The sequence below is a fragment of the Strongylocentrotus purpuratus genome, unplaced genomic scaffold (assembly GCF_000002235.5).
Source record: "Strongylocentrotus purpuratus isolate Spur 01 unplaced genomic scaffold, Spur_5.0 spur5_scaffold_6, whole genome shotgun sequence".
Taxonomy (NCBI): Eukaryota; Metazoa; Echinodermata; class Echinoidea; order Camarodonta; family Strongylocentrotidae; genus Strongylocentrotus; species Strongylocentrotus purpuratus.
The window spans coordinates 41,569,397-41,595,951 of NW_022145612.1; the positions used below are offsets into that span (position 1 = coordinate 41,569,397).

General features: G+C 37.5%; 1 protein-coding gene across 1 annotated transcript in view; it reads right to left on the reverse strand.

Moving 5' to 3' along the window:
• Window positions 1–25,832, reverse strand: part of LOC594729 (IQ motif and SEC7 domain-containing protein 3) — a 38,747-nt gene extending 12,915 nt beyond the window's left edge. The window contains exons 1-5 of the mRNA XM_030973547.1: window positions 24,948–25,832; window positions 10,403–11,129; window positions 7,071–9,031; window positions 3,906–4,067; window positions 600–714 (exon numbers count right to left, since the gene is read on the reverse strand). Coding sequence (XP_030829407.1) covers window positions 600–714; window positions 3,906–4,067; window positions 7,071–9,031; window positions 10,403–11,129; window positions 24,948–25,033 — 3,051 coding nt within the window. The 5' untranslated portion in view covers window positions 25,034–25,832. The remainder of the gene's footprint in view (window positions 1–599; window positions 715–3,905; window positions 4,068–7,070; window positions 9,032–10,402; window positions 11,130–24,947) is intronic.
• Between the last annotated feature and the right edge of the window lie 723 nt (window positions 25,833–26,555).

Here is a 26,555-nt window from a genome sequence, read left to right on the forward strand (position 1 = left end):
CAAATAATACAAGCGAGATGCCAGACTTGATGATTGCTAATCTCAGTGCATATGCCTAAAGGCTTGTGACTGCCAAAGTATATTCAATTTGATGTATCAAATAAAGACAAAGTACCTGTACACACACTCTTTATAAGTGGTTTAAATTGTTTTAAAATGTTTTCAATCAATGAAAGGGAGATAAGAAAGCAGAAGTCGAACCCTCTTTGGTTTGGTTCTGATGCAATACTTAATTTTTTAATCACAAAAAGATGTCTCTTGTCTCATTTGATCAATTGAATGTCTGATTTGTGAAGTGCATTTCAATAAGAACTGTCGTCTCTACTCAACTGTCCTTATTAAAAACCGAGAGGTGATCGAGTGGAAAACCTCTTTAGAATTAGGTCCTCGAAAGAATTCAGACGCACCCTTTTTGTACGACTTTCTAATAACCTTCATTTCCACTAAACTTCTTACATGTTATTGAAGTCGCTGTTATACTTGGGGTACTCAAAGACTATTTTTCAGTGGCCTGTCTTTATCATTTGATTGGGATTTTAATTATTCTTTATTCATTTCTTGGCTTGAATTGGTCTTTAATCCTCCATCTTTTTTCTCACCTCCATCAATCTTTCAATCTTCTGCGCCTCTCCCGGAAGCAAGAAAGACATCTGGAATTTCCTCAGCGCCTCATCGATGGTTAAACCTGTGAATCCCATAGCTTCCACAAAACATCTGAAAGAGATAAAACATGACATCAAAAGGCAATGAGAGGGACTGTATAGGTCGGCTGATAGGCATCTATTGATTTATTACCAAGAAGAAACACTTGAAGAAATAGGACTATGGTATAAACTGTACATAGATAGATGAAATACAATTTCAAAAAGTCTTTTGAAATGGCTTTACAGATGACTGATTTGCTTGCATCACAATACACAAATAAAAAAATGACACACAACTTTGAAAGTTGAAACACATTTTATTTTTCCTAACAGCTCCTTCGGTTACTAGTAAGAACTGCTACTTCTATTTTTTGTCATAAAATACAAAACTACTAATCAGTGGTTGGGACCAAATGTATCTAAGATCATATAGACTGACATCTTTGACATTTTGCTTGAGAAAAACATAAAAATTCAAGCACTCGCTGTAACCAATATATAGAACAAATCAATATTCTAAGGTCTAAACTCGACTAGGTGTGAGGTCAAGCACTGTAAGTCGTCATCAGCCGAGCATTTGCAGCAATCATTGGGATACAGACGTCAAAGCAGGTAGAAAATCAATACCGCACTTATATACAGACCCATACAGTGAAAAGTGTGTTAGGAAATCTGAGAGAAAAAAAATACAGCAGATGTTTCTGATGGACAGCCTTTTAGTTTTAGAAATGACCCCTTGAAAGTGTTACACTGGACTATGGTACTGGTATGAAGGTCCTCGGTTAGAAAAATAACTGTGGGAATGGAGGCATTTGGTTTGAACGGCATTTTGGGTATTGATCTGTTTATCAAACTATGACAGGAAAAGTATGGGGGAAATTGAAACAAAAACCTGAGTTAACTTTTTTGGATTAATTACAGTGGGATGATTGCCAAAAATTATTATTTCTCAGATTGATTGCCAAAAATGATTATTTCTCCTACATATTCAGTGGAAATTTTATCAAAGGAAGGACCCATATTTCCCAGAAATAAAGCATGCATCAAAATTTAATTGTTTACATTAATTTGAAGAAATTCCAAACTTTAAAGCAAGGAAACTGGAATTTCGAGCAGCATGAAATGGTTATAGGAGAACAGCTTACCATCAGCAACAAACTCAATGACGGAGGAATAAATAATAATTTTGAAACAAATATCTTTCCGTAGCCAAATAAATCATATCTTGCTATATTCTGCCTATTTGTATTCTTTCTCTGCAATTTCACACTGTCCCGAGCATGAGGAGGAAATTAGAATCTCTTGATACAGGACAGGATACAGATTAATTAATGGCTCGTTAATTATCTATTCTCTTTGATAAGGCAGGATGTGGACAACTAGCCTCTAACACAAAATCAATTTATCTCACTGATAACCATCCCCTTTTAACAGTTGTTGTTTATCTATCTTTAACATTTGACCGAGTAACTTTTGTTTTAAATAAGTAAATTCTTGTATTCATGCACTAAATATCCATTCATGTTTTATTGATCAGTGATTGGTTCTGGTTGCTATTAAACTGAGAGTGCCTTATGCAATGTGTAGTCAGTATATATATACTTTATGTACTAATATTTATTATACACTGAATATGATATGATTTATGGCATATTAATTATGTGATATAAAAAGAAAACATCCCCTCCCACAGGCCTATGTATTTTGTGTGACTCAGTAATGTAGTAGTGGAGAAAAAGGAGTCATTTATCAAAGCCATGCTGAAACTGAAAATTCTTTTTTTTGTAAAGACTCTTTTGTCTTTTACTGATATCATCCGTTAAAATTAGAAATCAGTGAAAGTGCTGATATAGATAGTAAGTTATTTCATACGGTACAGGAAGTTTAATCTAGGGCAAACTGGGTTTGGCGTGTAAAAACATGAAACAAAAGATGAAATCTAAGCATGATATAACATGGTATTTCATGATAAAACATGCTATTTCACTGATTTCTCTCTACTCATTTTCAAAACAACCTGTTTGGAAAGGAAGGGTGGGATAATCTCTGTAAAATTAGACAAGAAAGTTGAAAGAACAATAAGCGAAAGCAAACTTAAAACAGAGACCAGCTAGTATTGCAATGAGTCATCGACATTCAATGTAACATCTTATATTTTTGAAAGGAAGTACCACCACTTCCGAAGCGTAACCCATCACTATTATAATTCATTCCCTCATGTTTTTTTTTACAGGAATCAATTCAGTATGTGGCTGCTAAAGAGAAAGGAAATTCCCCCAATGACAAATTTCTACCAACTTTCAGCTTTTCTCATAACTGGTTGAATACATGGCCTTGTTCTATAGTTAACCCTCAGCACAACCTGTTCAATCTTGTTCTTTCTTGTTTTGACTTCGATGGGAACTTGTTTGCTACTTATTTGGAGTGAGGTCCTCATAGCTTATTATGTAAATGATAAGTTTACTGCATGTTTATTCCATGAATCGTAAGACCTCTAACTCATTTTGGTGATCATCCTGTTGGAGCCTATGAAAGCCTAAGTGAGCTATCAAATAAAACGAAGAAACTTGAAAAACCTGAAGAGTTCCATTCCTAATCTATTCCAACAAAAAGGGAAGGAAAATTGAAAAAGAAGATTGGATATTAGAAGAGGAAAAGAATGAATAGCTATCAGGGCATCGATCTGATCTCTTTTAGGTATACTTCCACCGGATTCAGGTCATGGTAATCATCAAAAACCATGGTTATCCCAACATGCCTGGTGAAATGGAGAAGCGTGATTTGGAGAAGAAGGATTTGGTAATGCTTGTTGGGTATCTAATGCACTGAAAGGGAATCCATGTGGTTTGAAACAATCCAAAGCTTAACAGGGTCCTCGCTTCCTGCTCCGGGACGACACAGATTTGGCGCCATTTTGTTTGATGGCTAAATGCCAACTTCTTGCTGCCTAACTTTCGTTACAAACTTTTGTCATCATTGCTATCACTCATGAAACTTGAAATTCAACTTCATGATGAGACATCAGAGAAAATGAAAGCAAAAAATGTACAGAAACCTGATGATGAGCAGACATCTTTTGAGGTTTGGAGGTTGCTCATCATCAACAAGTTTTAATGGGAAAGTATCTTGATTTCACTATGGATCAAGAACAATTGGCTAAAGAATGAGACTGAAAGCACTAATGCAGAAGTTGATCTAGATAAACCAAACTCTGCATTCAAATTATCTTTTTTTTTTTAAATAAAAAAATGAAATACTTACTCTAGCACCAACTGATTGAAGTCCTTCTGAAGGTTGCCAAGGTATTCGCCGATCTTCTGTTTACTGAATCCCGTTCTCTTGAGAAGGAACTTGGCGACCTCATGAGGAGAGTTTTCTATGAACCTGTTCTCGATCAAGAACTTGATTCCTTTCTCAGGTTTTCTGTTGAAATGGAGAGAAGTAAAGGAGAGGAAATATAACAATTAATACAATGAAAACCTGCATGTAACCAAACTTTAAAGTTCTTTTTTTTTCTTCAAATATCACAAACTGCATATGATGATCTGCACATTCTTTCTTTTTTTCCTTATAGATTTACACATGTAAGTACCGTCACCCATGAAACTTTCTCGTATTTCATAAGTGGGGGAGATTGTGAAACCTTCATGCTATATAATCAGTGAATCAAAACTGAATTAATGCTGAATTTTTGTGTACGTTGAGAAATATTCTTTAAGTGAAAATAGCTGTTGTTACAATTTGAATTATTCAACTAATATCATAACAAGATTAATGAATGGGATTATTGAATTAAATAAAACATAAAATCATCCCCTGTAGTGGTCCAACAATATCTACCATTTAGATATGGAAAGTTTATGATCCATCCTCTTCTCCTAACAAACAACAACAAACAAAATGAAAAGAAACAAACAAATAAAAAAATGTACCATTAAATCAAATTATTGTAATAAACTGCATAAATCCTGCGGCAAAATTGTTGCCTATTAACAAAGTTTGTTTTGCTTTGTTGTGGGTTAAGTTACCGGGACAGCGGTATCATATCATAGTCATAAAAAAAAATCTCTTAATTAATGCTGATCTCATAGAATAATTGCGGTTGCATGCATTCATATGCTATGTCATGCATACAACCTTGCAATATATCCTTGTACACGGTATTGTGTAGTCCCATTGCCAATTGTTCAATTACAAACAGAATTAAGCAAACATTTTCACACGCAATTTTGAGCAAAAATCTCATAATTGTGGACATAAAATCCATAATTTTAACTTTATTTTTAATAGGTATACTCAGCAAAAAGTTTAGGAAATATATATTTCAGGCAGGAATGAAATGATGAAATATTAATATAAATTTCTTTCCCTGCATTATCCTTCCTATCCTATCCTATCCTATTCATAATTACTGTCAAATTAAATGATTTGTCAATGAAATATCTTAAAAGGATGTTTCACACAAGACTACAATATACAATAACCCCAATCTGTTGATTCAAGAGAGTGCCTCTTTCGATTAATTATTGAAGGATACTGATTAAAAAAATTATTGTAGAAATGCAAGGCTACCCTTAAGGAATGTCTGATTAATTAAAGACAAGCAAAGTACAGCATTCCAGATCAATCAGATAATACAAGCATTGCTTAAAGTAAAGTATACACAAAAAGTACTCCTCCCTGTAATACACACGTCCATCAGTCCAATCTAAATTCTCCATCAATTAACAATTAACGCCATGAAACAAAGACATTATGACGTCAAATCATATTTCAGAACTGCTTGATTAATACACGACCCCCTAAACATGTTTAATTGCACGACTACGTGTAAAAATGTTAAAGGAAGTCATAGTATGACATCAGAATGCTGAACTTGTGGGGATATGAAATGCAAAGTAGAAAGCCACGCCATGTTGATATATGACGTGGAGTATTTCGGCAGATCACAGCATGAAATGGGTAGGGGGTACCGGGAATGACGTCAAAAGTATTTCCTGAGCCATGATCCGATTTCTTTCAGGTTTCTTGAACGTTTCTTTCACCCTGACCTTCTTCTAAGTCTCACTAAATAAAAAAGTAACCATGTCTGGGCACTAGGGTGCCTGTTTTTTGTGTGGTTTTATATAAATAGAGAATCCCTGAAACTATATGCAGCTAATTCAATCATTCATAACAAGCTTACCAGAAACATAATTCCTTGGAAGAAACAGGAAATAGAATAGACCTATACACCTGAACATTATTTTAAAAGATGTTATCTAGAAATCTAAAATCTTTTACATGGTTTTCACTAAAAATGGTACATCATCAAGTTTGTGCTACAAGACTAGTCTACTCAAAAGATAAACAAATGAAATGGACATTGTCTATTACATGACTGTTCATTTTGCAATGCGTTAAAAATGATAGAAACAGACAGTAATATACAGGTAAAGGATGTAGTAGTTTCAGTGGGCAAAGTTACACCCATAATTATGGTATTGCATTTGCAGGTAAAATAAGGTTATTTCATCCACCCATTAAGACCTAATTGAAAGAGAAACCTTAACCATCCATATTAACGCCCCTGAACTATTAAGTACATAACTATGTTAGGGATATAGAAGTCAATAGACACTCTTTTCAAATAAAACGGATTCATAAGCAGGATGTACAGAAAATATATGTCCAGGAAACAATAAATTGATTTCATCATTTCCTTTTCCATTATGAAACCATGCATGACCATGTGAATAAAACATGAATCAATAAACTTCAAGGATGTAATTCACAGGAATTCCCTGACACGTACCATATTGACTGGTTCAATGTACATTAAAACCAACAAGTGTAATCTAAGCCCTAGGATTAATTCATCTTATGTGATCAATGATCACCGTTATTCCATCAGTATTCATCCTCCACCAAAAGAAAAAGATGTAGCATTGGTCAAGATACATTCAAAATACTGTTCACTTGTGAACTAAACTCTCCCCCCACCCCCCTATTACTTTTCCACACTTTAACAGATATTGACAAGTGAAGACTGTAGAGCCATATGTGTATTTCAACCTCCCATTGTTACATATATCATAAACATACGTTTTTTAAGCCATGCATCATTATTGACATGTTGTACAATGTATGTACCAAGTGGGCATTCACATTTCATTGAAATATCAAAACTGAGTTTTGTGTAAAAAAATTGTTCCCATATCCTCATCAGAAATTTAATTACGATATTTTCAAATCACAATATTTTATGAAAACCTGCATATTGTTTACCATTGAAAACTTTCCATGGAAAAGCACATTTCAAGATTCAGGTAATAAATTTTTCATGCATGATTTAATAATAAATGTTTGCCCATACTGTGAAACCATTTCCCTTTAAAATGTACATGATTACAAAAGGGTTATGAAGGTGATTGCATGTATACTCACTTGTTGAATAGGTTTATTCCAACTCTATATCTCCTTCTCCTGGACGGTGTCATAGGAATAGATAACGATGGAACCAAGGGTCTCTTTCCACATAATTCCTCAATCTCTCCCGGTAATGTGTCATTGCTCTCTGATATGCTAGAGTCATCTGGGAAGGTGTATTTAGACGAACCACTACTCTCACTGCTCATACTATCACCAGTGTCCGATCGCGTCATTCTCACAGGAGTAGCTGATCCGTTCATGAGCGTGCCATTCCGCGTGCCTATCCGAGTGTCCTGGTTCTTACGTTTCCAAACGGGCGAGTTCATTTGTCCGGTGCTATTGGCTTTGGCCATGCGTCTCTTGGCAGTGATTGCCACATTTTTGTTTTTGTCTACTGATCCCGAGTGAGAGCGTGATGTTAAGTCTCCCTCCGTATCTGATCCTTCAGAATCCGTCGACGAGTGGACAAAATCCATCAGGGAGCCCTCAGGCGTCGCCACAACAACAGATGGTACATCCGAAGAGCTGCTCTGTTCAATGCTGATGACCTCAAAGCTTTCACCGCTGACGGTTGACGTGGTTGATATACTGTCATCTGCTCGTATGCTGGCCATTCTCCGACCGCCACTTATGTATTCCATGTTTACATCGCCCTCTGTGCCAGTACTTCCACTACTGCTTACAGACTCTCTCTTCTTATCTGTACTGCCTTCCTGCCTCATGCTGCCAGCCGGTGTGTGGCTGGCTCGTAGAGAGTTGCTTTCTATTGAATGTTCGTTACCTACACACTTCCTGTCTGCTACTTCCTGTGTTACAACATTTGAATCTGTCCTTGTCAGGTGGCGGGAATAACTGGTATCTTGACTAGCTTCCACATGTTTGGTGGTCGAGGTCTGGTCCAGGGACTTTCTACCCTCCCTGTGTACTACTCCGATGGGGGGAGACTGCACCCTAGGGCTCTCCTTCTTGACAACTCTGCGATCTATTACGGGAGACATGACATCGTTACCTACAGAAACAGTCTTGACAGGTCTGCTGAGGGTTGGGCTTTCACTACCATTACCCATAGAGACATCTTTCATTCCTGTCAGTACAAACCCACAATGGGTACTGGAAGGCATCTCACTAGCCCTAACAACCACCGGACTGAGGACACCGACTCCTGGACCACTGTTCTGAACAACTTGAGGGCTCCCTGACATATCAGGTATGCAGACTTTCCTTGCTACCTGTTTCTCACTCGTAGTGATGATCTTGGTGACAGCCCTACCACTGCTTGGAGGTGAACTGCCAGGTGAGATGGGGGGAGGGGGCGAGACAGAGCCCCCTTTAGGAGAAGTCTTCCATACCTCCTGTGACTGCACCCTAACAACATCCTTCTGAGTAATGATGGTCTTCTCTGATCGGGATGCCTGGCTCCTCTCCTGGATCTCTGTGGATGCATTGTGTCTCGTCATCGTCAGGGTGACGACAACCTTCTTCCCGCTTCCCTCCTTCATCTCTTCAACATCCCCACTATTACCCTTGTCCTTTGGAGTGACCACTCCCTTGGGAAAGACATTATTGCTGTTATTCCGATGTTGCTCCGTTGGTGTTGAGGAGCGCACAACGGGGGATATACTGCTCTCATTTATAGTTTGTTTTGCTTGGGACTCTAGCTCCCGCGTAATACCGGCAAGCTCTGCCCCTTCTTCTATTTTCTTTTCTAATTTTCTCATGGCTCCTCGTGTATCTCTCATTACGGGAGTTGATGTATCAGTGTCTTCTATTACCATAACCCTAGCGCGATTGCTGTGCTTGGAGTGGACCTTTGCGGAGTAGTTCTTTAGATAGCTTGAGATGCGTGAATCAGAACGTGTTCTTCGGAGTCGCTGGAATTCTTTCTGAAGTTCATGCTTGCGATACGCTTGTTGAATTACATTAGCTGCTTTCTGAGCCTTGGTGCGACCGCCATAACGCTTCTCTAGCATCTCAACCTGTAGAAAAAAAGACAAAAGAAACAAACCATTCTTTTAGACAAAATTTTCTTAAAATTAAAATAATGAGTATTTTTCATATAATCAATAAATACACAATAATTGTAGTTTAGAAAAATGATCTCAAACCCCTGTTTTTTGCAGATAATATTCCTTTCCAGAAAACTTTAGGGGAAAAAAGGTTTATTTACCTGCTTTAATAGATAGAGAATCAGTGCATACCTATCTCACTCCAAGTCCAATCAGAAAATGCCTGAGTATACAACAATCACTCCACCCATGTTATCACTGAACAGTCAATTATTGGTTCAAATCCTACTCGTGGGCCACAAATTAACATCCTGTGCACACATCATACGCCCAACACATGTTCACTTCGCCGCCGATGGATATCAACAACGACACTGTCATACAATTACGTTGTTTACCAACACCTGTCAATTGCCTCGTAGTATTCCCCTCTCATTGGCAGTGACACATGCTGCCGTTCCCCATTCTTTCACAATGGACTAGACCGTGAGAATGGCAATCGGATCATATGACGGTTCAACCTTAATATGACCCGGAAGTGATTTGTACTTTTTTGCTCTTTGGGAATAGACCAGATGTGTCTGGAGCTCTGTCGTAACAAAACAGTTTGCACAAGGGGGGGGGGGGGTGCACATTGGTTATTGGTCTGTAGAAGCATACATTCTACAGGTCTGGACTTTGGCCATTACATAACACACAAGACCTGTAAATGATTGAAGAACTATAATGGCTGTTCAAACACGAGAAGACTAGTCTACCTACATAAATACACAACATTGGTGATTCAAAAGCAAGAGAATCCCAGACTTAGTACTATAAAGAAACTTAGATTTCATTGGTATGAGCATGACCAATCATTCAATTGTTTTGATTGATAGCAAATAATTTGTGGGACTTGTGAAACAAACAATCCATTTTTACCTGGTTTGCAGCCATGAAACCTTGTCTTTCAAATGTAATGGCTACAATGTATTAATGATATTGTAAGCAGATTTTAGCTTGGCTTGGCTTAAACTACAGGGAAGGTGATATGTAGACTACATTTTAATGTCTGTACCAAAAAACAATTTCAATTGTGTTTTAATTTTAATTCCTATTTTCTCTCAAGCAGGAAGTCATTAAATTAAAATGGTTATATCAAATAATACAACATATTTATTTAAAATAGATATAATTTTCTACAATTACTTGGTATGGTGCAAAAAAATGCTTCAATTTGTGATTGAGAATATTCTTTACTTTAACATAAAAAAACAACTTGATGCCAATTCCCTATAAGAAAGGATGTTGGAAAAGGAGGAAGGATCGGTGCTGCCTCAGATCTTTTGAATGAAGACTTACCTGTTTTTGTTGTAGATCAGGGGATAGTTCATAGGAACTGCCTAGAACTCTGGACTGTTTGATCAGACGTTCCTCCTCCCTCCGTTGCTTGATGGACTTTTCTCTCCTCAACGATGCCCTGTTCCTTGGACTAGGCGAGAGGTCCCACCTGATCTTGGTGGGTTTCTCCTGCGAGGTACCCGCTAGATGGGTGGTAGGAGAGTCAACTGCGATGGAGACGGCTCGACTGACCCTGCTGTGAGGCGTGGACTGTCGTAGAACAGCCTGCTCCGGAATGGTTATACTCGCTTGAGTTGGAAAGACCCTACCGGGTGAGCCGTGCGGTTGAGGAGAGTCTGTTGTTGAGGCTGATGGTGTATGGGAGTTATCAGTCTGGATTGCTATGGTCCTGGTTTCTGGCTTCGGTTTCCTTTTTGGTATAGGGCGTGGGCTGCCTTTGACAGCAACCTCAGGGGTCGGTGAGGTGTGCAGGGAGTCTTGTCGAGGTGGAGGAGTCCTCCTGGGGGTCTTAGGGGTTGTATTTGGTTTTGGTGGTGGACTGGGTTTCCCTCCACGAGGGGTTGTACTGGGTGTCTGTGGGGTAGGTGTTGCTGGTGGGGTACTAGGTGTTGGTGTCAGTGGAGTACTTGTTGCGGTATCCTTTGCAGGGGTAGACTCAGCAGTCTTTGGTGTGTTGGAGTTGGAATCCTTTAACAGATCACTCGGATCTGTTGCCAGTTGCTGGTCACTGCACAAATGACAAAAACAAAGAAACTACAGTAAGCAACAGTACTATTATTCATGGCAAAACACGTGAATGCAAAGTTTCTTACTAACTAACTGAAGAAATTTAGATTTGAAGAAGGCATTCCAAGAATCCATACATCCAATCATTATTACAAGATTGACTCTTATCAATGTCTATACGGTAAGTAATCACCATGGAAACCAATATTCTACAATTGTTTCTACCGACGCATGGAGGAAATCTCTTGCTAATTAGGAGGGATTCTGTCAGACACTAAATATCCAACTGTCTCTTAAAAACAATGCTTGTTTATAAAGAAAATATTGTTATAACTACTATCCAATGTAAAAACTGAGAGATTTTTTTCCTTCTTTCTTGCAATAGCTGATTTTGTTCAGTTGAGTAATATAATAAAACTATTTTCCGAGATGGCTTTCAAAACACTATAATCTTTTCATGATACTCTTCGAAATAAAGAATTTTTTTGTCTTCTCCTTCATATCTAACAATCTTTCTGCATCTTCTGTCAGACTCTCTCTTTCTCTCTTAATTACCAGACTCTCTCTTTCTCTCCCACCGTACTCACTTTCTGCTCGATCACTCTATAAATTACCGGTATCTACCGTTATGAGTTCGTGAAGGACAGATGACTGGTTTGAAATGAAAACTATACTCACATGTACCTATTACTGCAAGTTTTTGAAATCCACACTAAAAAGTTATACTCCCGGCTACTGCAAGAATCCAAATGACTTTGAACTCCAATTACAAATCATTGATCCAAGACAATAGTAGCCTTAAAAACCTCACAGGTGAAACAATTTATATCTATTTGCATATCACTCCCGTTCTATTGCACGATATCACTCATAATTCCCACACACATACCGGCACATTGTACCAGTGTTTGTTTTTGAAACGATATTTCAAATTCACCATGCGTCACAGTCCAATGCTTACAAGCATACACACACACACACACACACACACAGAACACACGAAGTGGGTAGGCTCAACATGCGTGCAGAAGGAAGTATCGGTGACGTAAACCTTTGATATGTAAATGAGGTGGTGTCGTACTCGGCAAATGGAGGATCTATTAATGGCAACGCCCCCTAGCTGACTGCTGTTTTTTCCTCAGTGCCTATTTATCGTGATTAGTTGGAACAGTGTGGTATCAACTATCATTGCATGGTATTTGATCAGAAATGTGAAAGTTAAAACCCACAACTACAAGATCAATATCAGTAATGTAGTCTTATGTTTTTTCTTTCATATACATGTACATCATAACACTGTTGTTAACAAGTGACAATAATATTTGCTTTTTTTTCAATGGTATGCCAAATATGTCACTGCAATAACAAGAGAACGGGAATGCAATTTACTAGTTCAGTGAAAATTGTAATACAAAATCATTTCTGATTTTGCTTGCTCAAGCATAGGTTGTTTGCCAAACACCTAAAAGGGGTGATGTGTTTACAAAAATTCTAGGCTAATAGACCACAAAACCGTCAAAGAGATGTATGCTCCATTTTTATCTGTCTTTGTTAATTTTAAAGTCTAATTTGCATTGTATTTTGTGGTTATACAACGATGAAAACAAGAAACCCCAGTGATAATGCAAATTTTTGATTGATGGAATGTCTATAAATGTCTACAGCTCGTTCTGAGGTGAGCATGCATACTGAATGAAATGGCAAGACAAAAATATATGAATTGTTATTTGAAGTTGAAAAACAGGGTTATAAAAATATCTTCAAATGATTGAGGAAGTTACAGCACTTAAAGATTAAGGTTTTTCCCCCTCCCAAAAAAAACGAAACAAAGACGTTTGACGGAGACAAAGGAGAGTATTCATAACATGGAAGACAGATGCATGATTCTGCGATATTTGTTTTTAAAGTTAAAGCCCCTCTGCACTAGTTTGGCCAGGAGGGATTAGACCTCCCTGCATGGTCACTGACAGGTGGTTTTCTTATCAAATCAGCTCTCAATTAACATAAGAAAAAGGGGACCATGGGGGACCAACGGTGACCGCTTAGGCATTGTTTGCTATATAGAGGGCACAAGTAGCTATAAGTAGTGCAGTGGGGCTTTAAGTTAAAAAAAGAAAGAAAAAAAAAGAAGCACCACCATCATCTAAAGCCATGGTGTCAGGAGTGGGATGTATTAATAGCTTGAGATCAGTCGCACCTGAGCTGAGGATAATCAGTAGCTTGATATAGAAACAAGGACACCCTCCATGCTCAGGTGACCTGAAGATTATCGTGTTAAGCCAAACAGGCAGCAGCTAGATGCTTACACTCCCAGATGATACTCAACAAGTGTTGACAATTATGTCTGTAACCATATTTAGAAAGCCTGAACTACTGTTAGATAGTTGTGTCACTAATTCCTAATTATAAAATGTATATATACCTAAATGAAACATATGTGTAACATTCAGAGAACATGGGCGCAAAACCTGTCTAAATTTACTGCTCAGGAACTACCAAATTTGGGAATCAATTTAGTTTTAATAGTTTAGTTTAGTTTAGTGGTGGTTATTTTACCTGACTGCTAGAAAAGCATAAATGCTTGTTAGTAAGCAATTTAGACAATCACTGGTCCAAACTAATCTAAAGTTTCCTGTCTAACCTTATTGTATATTTTTTGGGAGATGTGTTATCATATCATTAATATTCTTCCTTAATACTAAATCAGTGATAATACATGGAATTGAAATTTAGGAATCAGAATTTTGAAACACCAAAAATGTGCATAAAACAGATTAGCAGAAATACACATTCTCAGCATTCCTATGCCCTTTCTCTGAATTCTATATGTAGATGACAACAGACCCTAGGCAACATAAAAGCGCATAAACTATATTTATTCCCAGGTACAGGATCTATGAATATGTTGAGACATGCTCCGGGGAATATCGTCATCATACCCCCATGCCTCTTATTCACTTTCCTGTCTTAACTGTATTTCTAGAATGGTGTTTTGCGAGGTTCAACAAGGGGTTATCAATTCCTTGGGGCTGTTTTTATTCAGATGTATATACTACAGACGAACCTTGCTTTGAAATGGTTTGAGTAAACATTCTTACAAAAGTGAAAACATATTGCATTTAATAAAATCACTATGGCTCAGTGGAATTGGTAAAGCAGAGGTCTCATAACCGAGAGGTTCTGCGTTGAAACCAAGTCAATGTGCTTGTGCCCTTTGAAGGCGTTAATCCTAATTAACAAGTCTCTCAGAGAGGACTCAAAGCTGTTGGTCCCCTGGTTGCTTACTTTAGCAGACAGATAAAACAATCATCAAAACATCAATACAATGTTATAAATGTTGCTTGTATATATACATTTACCAACTATCAACAAAAAAGGGGGACAACAACAACATTCTTGAATCTTTCATCTTAGTTCAAGTTTGCCTGAGCATTGCCTACATTGCGGCATACCTGCATTTGACCTGGCCCTGCTACTGCGGGGCGCAGATGACAGAGGGCCAATTATCCACTTCCCTTTGGGTTGTGGGTATGCTAGCTACCTGGGCTAGCTCATGGCACCCTTTCCTGTTTATTATAGAACAAACCTTGTGGCTTCAAATACCCAGTCCTTTATTCTCTCTTTTATTCTCTCCTTTATTCTCTCCTTTATTCTCTCTTTTATTCTCTCTTTTATGCTCCCTTTTATTCTCTCTGACCTGGTGAGCTGGCTGAGAGGACACAGTTTGTTCAGTCATCTCGATCCCTAAAGCTCTCAGTGACAGATGCTTCATAGCAAGGTTTAACAGAGCTCAATTATTGCGATGATCTACTAGTATAGGTTAATACCATCCCATTCCTGAGCTTACAAATAACCTGTTGACAAATAGTGTCTTGGTGATTGATTATGATCTTCTATAGGCCTTCACCTTTAACAATAATGACAGTGTTTGCATTGTTCAAAGATAAGATGCTCTACTAAACAAAATGCACCCATCCTTTTCATTGTGGTGAGGATATTTCTTTTACCCCGCCATATGCAGATTCATCTTTCAATGAATAGCTACGAATCAATCATAATTTCTTTTTTTATTTGCAAATAATATATTTATACAACTGAGTACCATTAGTCTCATGTCTAGGTAGGATCTGTTTTCTTCCCCTTATACTTTAAGCAAGACACCATAGACTTTAAGCAAGTCTAGAGTATTATAAAGCTAAATAAACTTTCCCATTAAACATCCTCGTTCTTGAGGGGCTACAAACTCCAGACTCAGCTAGAGTAATATTCATCACAAGAAAGAAAGAAAGAAAGAAAGGAAGATATAATAAAAAAAAAAAAATTTCCAGACAACTCCCCTCCAAAAAATTGTAATGATAAAGTACCGGTATCACTTTAAAAACAAGGCAATGCCCAGCTGGTCATTATTACTGTCTCATCTTCTACTTTCTTTTTTAGCCTAGTCTCGATCTTCAGTAGATGTGTTATTATCAAAGGTTCATGCTTCTTCATTCTAGTATGATTATATCGTCTCTAGCACCTTTCAACTAGGCCCCTGGATACAAAATGAGATAATTGTTTTAATAGTAGAATTAGTCTTTGGTCTACCAGCATAAATTAAAAAGGGAAATTCAATTTTCACAAAATGAGATAATCGTTTTAATTGTAGAATTAGTCTTTGGTCTACCATCATAAATTAAAAAGGGAAATTCACTTTTCTTCTCAATGAACAGCGTAGCCGTGTCTTGCAACAGAACAAAACTCCCTGTAGTGTAGTAGAGATGGTGCTCGGCAGCAGAGTCTCAACATGTCTGCCTTTAATTAGGAGAATACGAAGAGATAACCGAAGCTGCTCAGCTGACTGAGTAATTTAATTGAGAAAATATGGTCGTATTACAAGCATTAACAAGACAAATTGATTTTCCAGGGCAGAAATGCTTTGGTCATTAGGCCCTCTTTAGTCCTACTTTAGACTGTAGAGGATATTACTGGCTAATGCCCTTTCCAAAAATGGACATGCATGGCCTCTCTTTTCTTCCTATTTCCATCAGCAAAGACAAGTACACAAAATTCTATAAATATACAAGTTTCATTCATGGCAGAAATATTTCACTTTTCCCCTTTCTCTTTAAACGTTACACAGATGTCAACAACAAAAAACACACACCGGTATTACAAAATTGTTGTAGATGTAGCCTAACAATATGTCAGATTTGTTCATTGAAGTTTCAGGAATATTTGATTTGCATCCATATAATTCAAGATGACACGAGATCACTTTATAAGTTGTGCACCCAGTAACTGGAGAAGATTTAATAAAGCCGTCACACACATTTAGCTTAGTGGCGTCAGCTCTCACATCATCGGCATCACCCATCCATCCATCCATCCTTAGCTTGATTAGCTCAAAGTCCTGTTGAATTAGGATTGCTTGTATTTATCCCAACTCTCTTAACCTTGGTCGTATAGATCCAGCCCCCACTCAGTCATGTGACCATAATCTACTATCCCATGATCCTTCTACCCTTCGTACCACCCGATTCCTTTCTTTCAGTCTTATGAATGTTCTAGAGAAGTGAGCTCTCAAAATTCGAAACCATCAAAACCATTAATGGAATAAGAAATTCAATAATTAAAAATGGTCAAGTCAACTTCCTCATTTAAACCACATGGCCAGATTACATATTTGGCCAGGCTATATTACATCTTTTTTTAAGACAATGGTGTGCCACTCTGAAAGTAAAATGGAATCAATCTGTGCACATACAGAATGTACTAAAGAACTTTTAATAAAGAATGATTTTTTTTTTAAATCCTTGTATGCATTAAAATCTAATAGCTTGATAAATGTATGTAAAGGATTTGTGGCTTTGAATGTGTATTATATGTCTAGAGTCTAACCTAAGTCCATTCAATTGCTTTTGCTTCCCCTAACACACAACAATCTATACACTGCAGCTATATGTAAGTCCACTATAAAAACCCTCCCCTTGCTCAGTAATTGATTCTTCCTAATTACATATCTATAGTAGATGTCAAAATGGTTGGCGAAAAAATGAAATAAATTATAAACATAAAATATAATCGCAATCTTATTAGAAAGAGGTATAGGGAAATGAATGCAAAAGAGTGACATAGCACAACATAGTCTCTATCATGTAGCCTTTGGATAGTGAAAAAGTAAGTAAATCTGAGTGAAAACATATATATATATACATAATGTATAAAAATGGAAAAATAGAACAAAGAATAATTGAAAGCTATGACTCATTTCAAACTAGAACATTTTCCCCTCTTCACTATGAATTACTAATCTGTGTGCACTTTGATCTCTGGTTCGATCATTAAAGAGAGAAGACAATGTGTTCTGAATTTAGTCATATCCAGATTTATATGAAAACAGGCTGGAAATCCTGGGATCAGATATAGGAAATATGAAAAGAGAACAACCCTGATAGGGATACATAGAATAGGATGGCATTAAAGTCTTAACTCAAGATACACATGTCAAGGGAACACAGAAGTGGAGCATTAAAACTAACTGAGAATGGTCTAAACTTATCCTTCCTTTCTAAGCAAGTATGTATGAATACAAGTGATGCTCGTATACTTTTATCACTGTTAACAATGTCACGGAAAGTTGTAATTTTCTATGAAATATATGATTCTGGTGACCAGAAATAATTATGAATATCTGAGATTTTACTTTTACAGATGCTATTGTTCTAGTCATTCCAATGAAATTAAATGACACACTATACAAAGAAGAATCATTCAATTTTCATAACTGCAGTAACATTTTAAAAATCATGTGCATGGTTTCACATAGAAAATTTGGTATAATTTGTGCTGTGCAATTTAAAGGTTCATTTAACAAGTCCCAGACAAGTGTTTTTCCCTGTTAAATTGGGAACACGTCTCAAAAGAAAGGAGACACAACAAGTTCACATGTTTATCATAGCAGTCATAAATATGGATAAGTATACTCATATATCATGATTGCGGTAGCAGCTAAGGATTATCGTTTCATTCTGCACACTGAGGCAGACTGCAACTGGGAAATACACATCACACATCCACAGACAGATAAGACATGAAGAAAAAAAAACTCTATAAATAAAGATGGCTGCTTATCACAACTCACACGGCCTACCGTAGATAGAATGGTAGCAGTTATTTTGGGAGCATGCATTGGAAGAAATATGACTGCATAGCAGAGCAGCAGGAAGAAATATTACCGACAAGTCCCCAGAAATGCATCCCACATGACAAATGCATTCAAAGAGTGCATAAGTCACAAAATAATGAGATTAACCATGATTCACTTGATGTGCACGTACCGCTTTTATTGGAAAATTTGCCCCAACTCTCAGTCTAATTTTGTTTTCATATTTTTGGCTTGCGGGCAGGAGCTGAAGGATATAGTAATTGGCAACAGAGAGCCGTATAACATGCACATTTGCGGAATTATAGCAATTTTGTGGCAAATCAATGACCTTAGAAATTGCTCAAATTAGATTAATACATCAAATTTATAACTGAGCACATCTGGTAAAATATTATCAATTATAATTTTCTCCAGCATACAGATTAATGTACTTCACTTTTTAGAGAGAAAAGGATTCTCTAAAAATATCACATAACTCATGTAAAGAGAGAGTGCATGTATACTCCACATATCAAAGGTGCTAGTAAACAATTAACCTCAAAAATGCTTTGATTAATGTGCATCAATGGTCATGATATGAAACTTTCGCAACCTCTAATCAATGACCATGACTAGTTTGAACAATATAGTGATGTAGCGATCAAGCCTGTTGAATAAAGATTACTTCTCTACTTTCTTCAAATAGAACTGTTTCACTTGCCTTTTGATTAACCAACTACAGAATGACACTAAAAATGATAAAGATATAAATCCTTATATGATTATATCACACACAATATGTTTCTTAAATTGCTATTCTTACCTCTCTTGCGTATCATCTTGCAAAATCATTTTGAAGTAATTACGAGACTGAACAGCACAAGTTAAATTCCTCAGTCTCTGAAGCCTACAAAGCTCTCAATAGCTATCAATTTATACTGGTAAAGTGCGCCTAATATGAACCATATATATATATATATATATATATATATTTCCATAGACATGAGAGTTCAGTTTGCCTCTCTTTATGAGGTTGGGCCGCTAAAATGATCACAATACCACCCATCCGACCAAATCCTCTTCCAGTTTTTATTCTCAAAATGAGTCACGGTCGCAGCCAGAATCATCAATGCAAAGGCACCTATATCCTATTGATATCCTTCGACGTACCGCAGAGTCTAAAGGCCACAACCCACACCGGACCATTCAAACTTCCTCTTTCTTATCGTATTTTTCAAAGCAAACGCCATTGTTCCGATTTGGTGTAACCAGTGACGTATGAAAGATTGATAACTCATTAGCCAGTATGAATATTGATAATACGCACTCCGGGAGTAAACACACAAACACCGACGTCTATTTGTCCACAGAAACGAACAAACAGACAGAAACCCAGTAGAATGCTTCGATTTTTCAATGGAAGAAAAGATTTTGGTATGAGCCATTGATGACATGAATACTAAACTGACAACAGGATGAAACAGAACTCTCGTAAATGCTAACAATGGCACAAAGATAAGTTTGATTAATTTCATACTTACATTCATCATAACACGATGGTTTATGGGTCGATTGGAAGTCAGCTGGATGGAGGTCAAACTGTAACCCAGAACTTCGAAGAACTTCGAAGAAGTAGAATAAGGCCAAACCAAATTCCTTTGGGTCATTTGTATTTATAGTATTGGCCACACAAGTCCAACTATTTCTAGGAAACGAGGAGCTCACTCACAAAACAAGCTACCCTGCACAAGTTTTCAGATTGCTTCAGAGATTTGGACGCTAGCTTCTAGACAGCACATCTTTCAAGCCTACAGCTCTTCGAAGTGAAACATCAATTCTACTGATCATCAACCAAATTTCTGTTTTTGCAACTGAAAGAGTTGGCGGGAGATAAACTTCTGCAGGAGCTACGGTTGCTTTCACTGGTGTCTAATTTCAGTCAGTGGCATATCATATGCAGACATGAAGATTAAACTGTATCTCCTCTTTATCTCTGCAATGGGGTAACCACCAAAACATGCCTATATCTTGAGATAAGAGCCAATTAAAGATATATACATTACATGCTTGCACTATCCAAAATGTTGGACATTTTTCCTCTGCAAATTCTCAGAACAACAGAATGTGTGCCAATAACACAGCATTATGAAATTAAATATGATACTTTGCGGTAAGACAGATGCATGATGAAGTTCCATCAAGCTTTAACTCACATCATATAGGCCCTATTGTTTTGCAGTGTAAATGCAGCTCATGTTTATCAAACAAGACATCCCTCTATGTAGAGGGAATGACCTCAGATAAGGTTCACCAACCATAGACCTGGTTTATCCTGGTCAGTGCCAAGGGCAGATCAAGTCAAAGCCCGACCATGGAAGAAAATATGTATCAATAGGCCTGTCTTCATCAGCTCGAGTTTGCAAAATAATTTGCTATTTGAACTATCCCGATCGCAAATTAGCCAGTTAATTTGGGTTTTTAGTAAGCCCCCAATTGCAATTAGCGGGACATTTTCTCTAATATCTTGAGAAATCTTGGTCTTGATTCCAAAATATCCTGCTATTTAGGAAATAGCGGGCTAATTTGCGCCCGTCCGAGCTAGTTTGAGATTAGCGCATCGGTCTGGTGAGGACACAAATTCGAGCTTCGGGATAATATCCAGAGTCTGAAAATAGCGGGTTATTTGGCAAACTCAAGCTGATGAAGGCAGGCCTATAGTACTACTGCTGTTGGTGAAAAATATATACTATCAAAAATGTGAAGTATAAACAACTTAATTTCTAGTATTCAATAGTGAAAACCAACAAGAAGAACAAAGAGCTGGTACACAATAGGCCTGTTTACTAATGTATTCACGGACCTTTAAATTTGCACACAGTTGTAAGCTCTGGCAAACAAACCGAGCGCAGTGTCTGCTACGGCCCTGCTACACACACTTTGTATACGGCGATGTGGGGAATGCGAGGAAAAAAAGGCTGATCATCGTCCTAATAAACTTCGTTTAAAACTGTTTGTTTTCCAACCTTAGGGTATATAATTAAAATAAATATAGTTTTTCTCAGTTGTACATGACAAATCTTCGATTTTATTTTCCGAAATCCGACGAAATATCGCAAAAATGGGAGGTAAGCATTGCTGTTACGGCACGTGTAACAGCGATTCACGGTACGCAGACAGACCCCATATGAATGGTGTGTTTTTCATCCCGTTCCCCAAACCAAAGACGAACCTGGAGAAGTGTAAAATATGGATTAAGAATTGTGGAAGAAAGGACTTTGGAATCGACATATTATATGCTTTGAGTTTCTTTCTGTCGTAGTCAGTTCTATTTACTATCAGGTAGTTGAAAATGTCGTATAATCCGAAATCTGGTATACTTTCAAAGTTCTCGGTGTAGCCGGTGATTTTCATTGGGTCGTCGAACGAGCACCCCGCACGCTCCAACTTCTCCCGCAGCGACCGTGCGGAGTCGAAGCTCGCAAGGTCCGGGTCTTGGGGCAAAGCGATATCGGCCACAGCAGTCGCAAGTTGAACTAGTTTCTGTTTGTTGTACCCTGATGTCGTAACTCCTCTCTTTCTTAAATAATCGGTGAGCTCCTTCACTGTCCACTGCGAAAACGGCTTGCTGGAACTACAACTCGATGTCGAAGGCGATGCCATTGTAGAAATTAGGGTGAAAAAACGTCGCGGTCGCTAGCAATGGCTTTGTATGTGTATAGCGTAGCGGGCATGGAAAAACAATGTGGCGACCGTGCCGCACCACGCAAAGCTTGCCCTACGTAGTAACAATCGCTAGGGTGCGAGGGATTATGACGTCACTCGCATATCATTAGTAAACAGGCCTATTAGAATAGAAGGTAAATGAGATGACAGCCCATTATTTTATTATTGTTGCACATCAACAAGCAAGGGATGGGGCATCTACATGTAACTGTCATAGTTACGAGATTAGACAATAGACATGAACATGAAAACACTCATCCTTTAATATTCCAAAGTCTGTGTAGAGTAGCTGTGAAGGCCAGCAATAACACTGAATGATCAAAATGGAAAAATAACAAGATTTCCATGAAAGGAGAAGAAATGCATGATATCTAAAGGTATTGTATTACATATATTGATCTAGAAGTGACATGAAGGGATAGAAGAATGCCATTCCTTACAAGAAACCTCAAAGAAAAAAGTTACCCCCCCAAAAAAATTCAAGATCACCCTGCAGCCAAGTCATGATCAGCGGAACACTACTCATGCTCCCCAAGGGTGTATCTCTGACGCAATTGTGTAGGATGACAATAAAGCCAGTGTCAGGTGCAATTTCATGATTATATTGTAACGTCTTGGCACGGTGACTTCAGAGTTATTTCTAGAAAATTATGAGCACCTCAAAATAGTGAGTGCCTTATATACTGCTTACCGTTAGGTTCATGTGATTAAGAGAAAGGAAAGAAAAGAAAAGGATTACTTTCTAAAAGTAAATGATATATGAATGTGAATTAGTTGGTGGGGGAAAGAGGAGAATGGTAGAATAGCCCCCCTCCCCCTACGTATTTCTTCGGAGCAAAACAACCCCTTGACCAGGTTCACCTAAAGATACAGGTTTGTGATCAGTTACTAATGTGCCTTAATTATTGACAGTGCAATTAAGTGCATTCATAGTATGGAAACCAATTATTTATCTAAATACTGAAATATTCCTTCATCTCGAGTATCATCATTTGATTTGATCCTGATTTTATGTTTCCTATCAATTTCTTCCCCAGTACTAAAAACATTAAGGTCTAAACTATATTTCCAGATCCTAATTAAAAACCATTAAACACAATTCTATTAAAAAACAATTTAAAAAAGGGGGGAAATTATATAAATGAAAAATATATTGAAAGATCACAATGCAAGAGTACAGTTTAACTATTCTTAAATACGGCCTGCTGAAGAGCTAATCACGTCATTACACTTAACAACAGCGTCATTGTCTTTTAGCAGAGTCATGCGGCGTAGGGACCTAGCTGGCGAGAAGCAATTAGCTTTCATTGTAATCAATACCTCTAGTAGCGTAGCTTGGTATTTGGGTGATGATTTTAATATTTTCAAGCTCTTGGGACGGTTTTGAAATCAATAGGAATGATAACAGCTCTGACGCAATTAGGAGAGATGTCAAGAGTGACTCCGAGGCAGGCTGTGACGGAGAACCGTTTTTAGAAACACCAAGAGACCGATGTAGCGTACTACAAACAACAGTTACATCATGAATGAGCTTTACTTGAATGATGCTTGACGTGAGAAAGAGTCACGTTGTACAGTGAGAACAAGAAGGGCATTACTCCTATGAAATGATAAAAATACTGAACCTTCTAGTTATCAGCAGATGAAATGTTCTACTTGTCACAGTGATAATCATCTCACCATTCTGTTTCTAATGATTTACCACTTTCCATAGAACCTTCTGTCACAAACTTTATTCATTCTTCAGATTCATCCCTACTATTTTCTTAAACATAAATTTTTCTAGAAAAAAGGTTAAACTATTGATCAGGTACTTTTATAATGCCATGTTTTGTATTCTTTTCTACTTCATAAAGATACATTAAAAACAAAATATCTGAATACTGACATTTTCTTAAATATATTGTTAGATATTATGGTTATTTTTGTAAACAAAATAAATACATCTGAATATTCGATGATTCAATTTGTCAAACATACCTCCATTCAGATTCACCTGATTGGGTCCACATGGCATGCTCAGCGGGTAATTAAGTAATTAACCTTAAACTCACACACATGTATGACAGGAAGCTTAATTGGGTCTATTACGCAATGATATTGCCCTCACAGCATTTCCTGTCTGAACTTGAGACATACATCTCTACACTTCAAGAAACTTCTGCATGATATAAGTCATCACTAGTCACTCACAATGCTCCCGTTTGTTAGACAGGGTATGATCACACACAAGAAGGATGGAGCCTTACCAATCATGACTACTACCTTTATTTTTTAGTCTTATTAACACTTCATCTGTCTGGAGCCAACTAGAGGCTGCAACAACTATGCACAAGAGTGGTACCTATAAAACAGAGTTAAGTAATGCCCATTTGGCTCTGTACAGTTAACTTTACCTTCGCTCATCATCTACACTTCTTGTGATGTTAACAAAATATGACATATAAATCTCCTTTTTCTCCTTTCGGGGGGGGGGGGGGGGGGGGGGGGGGGAGTATCTGGCATAATGATCTTAGGCACAAATTAGCTCTCAAAAATCACAAGGGATTAATTATGTACTCGTTACAACATAACTCCAACATCATTCCATTAGTAAAGAGAAACATTTGTTTTTTACCCTAGTAAACTATGTTTTTTATTAAAGGGGAGTTGTTAAGGAACAAAGCTTGATTAATCCCTTCTGCAAAATAAACGAGCAAATCTTCCATTCATGCGGTGCAGAGCCTACTTGGTTGATGTATATGAAGGCATATTGTCCATGAGAGGTAGATGCCTTGGCATACCAAGTTTAATGGCAAAAGCAGACAGAAATATTTCGTTATTCAGACTGATAAACTTCACAGAGCTGAGGTAGGTCACCCTTCTCTGTCCTGTGGCATACTGTGTATATAATACACACAAGTTATAAACCAGCACATATAAGTACTGCATATATTAAAGTTGAGACAATGGATATTACTTTAGACTCACCTATCAAATGGTAATCCAAGACATAAGTCCACAAATTCATGAAAGTTTAGGACTAAATCAATCCAAAATTCACTGGCAAGCCACATACTACTAACATCTACGGATCAAGGTGTTCCAGAATATATCATACTAAATAATCCTCAACATGGATGAATGGACGATTAAGTCTCTCATCATTATAAGCCCACAGCTAGCATGGCCTGGATCACCTATGCTGCGCTACAGGGATGTCCAAAAGTCCAAAGTCATACCAAAACAAGTATGAGAGAGTGGGAGAGAAAGAGAAAGAGATCTCTAATCAACAGCACTATAAGAGGTAGATGCGAGGAGAGAGGGGGGCGAGAGAAAGCAAGAGAGGGATGCCTGCCTGACAGCACTCCCAAGTTCTACGATAGAGCCTTGGTGTTGTGAGGAGAACTATAATACGGAATGATGTCACAGGAAAGGAGCAATTTGTGCTCGAGTTAGGCGGGGGAAGGGAAAGGGGGAAAACTTCTGAAGTTGTGACGAAGGGTTTGTGACGAAGGGTTGGTCCATTCTAGAAAGAGTAGGGAGGTTTTAGGTTGTACGTGAAGAGAGAAACAACACATGTGATTGTATAGTAGGAGGTGTAAGAACGAGACCAGATCACAAGGTTAGATTTAACCTCATTTGGCTTGCTGCCGATTTCTAAATCTTTGAGTTACCTCTTTCCAGTCCACAATTCAATGATATTAAAGACACTAACAATTATATCAGCCTCAGTCATCATTTTGTCAGCTCACGATTTCATATTTGCTACAATCCTGGTAAAAATAATTATTTTTTTCTTCCATAAAAGGTACTCCAGTTAGTAAGTAGACAGAAAGTGCCTTTGAATGTCTTTAAACATAAATATAGAAACACCGTCATCAACTTGTGTTTACAGTATGCCAATAAAGAATCATGATGGAGGCAGGATTTTTTTTAATGAATTCTTGAATTTCATCAAAGAGGGTTTCATTTCCTGTACAGCACCAAGAGACAATAATACCTTAAGTTTTTATTTCCAGAGGGGAGAAGGATCCCAGTTGACCCAAAGCTAACAAGACAATGTCAACCACATGAATCCATAGAAAAGTTGTCAGAAGGCCCACAAGACCAATATGTTGGCCTAAAGGGCTGTCAGTTTCATGAAGTCTGAAGTGGGCTGAAGCCCTCAATGTGTAGATCTATGTATAGTACAATACATGTAACAATGTGCTTACAAAATTTAATTTGATTTCCTTTAGGAATCAAGAGCACCATTTCTCTAATATATAACTTAAAATTAAAATATTTAATTAAAAAAACAAAAGTAACACTTCCCACTTACTTTCCACACCCAATAATTACAGCTGTCAATTTTCACTTTCATTGCATGGGGTCTCAAAATAAATGTTTAATGGCAATTAAATTTGATCTCTTCAGAAAGTAAAACCATAGCTTGCTCCTCTTCTTATTATTAAGGACTTCCCTTCACTCATTTAATATCATTTTTCATATATAGAGGGCTGACCTTAGACTCTTCCATCTCATTTCCTTACATCAACGTCACATGCACTGAGTGCCTCTCTCTGTTTCATGCAGTCAAACAAACCAGGAAGTCTT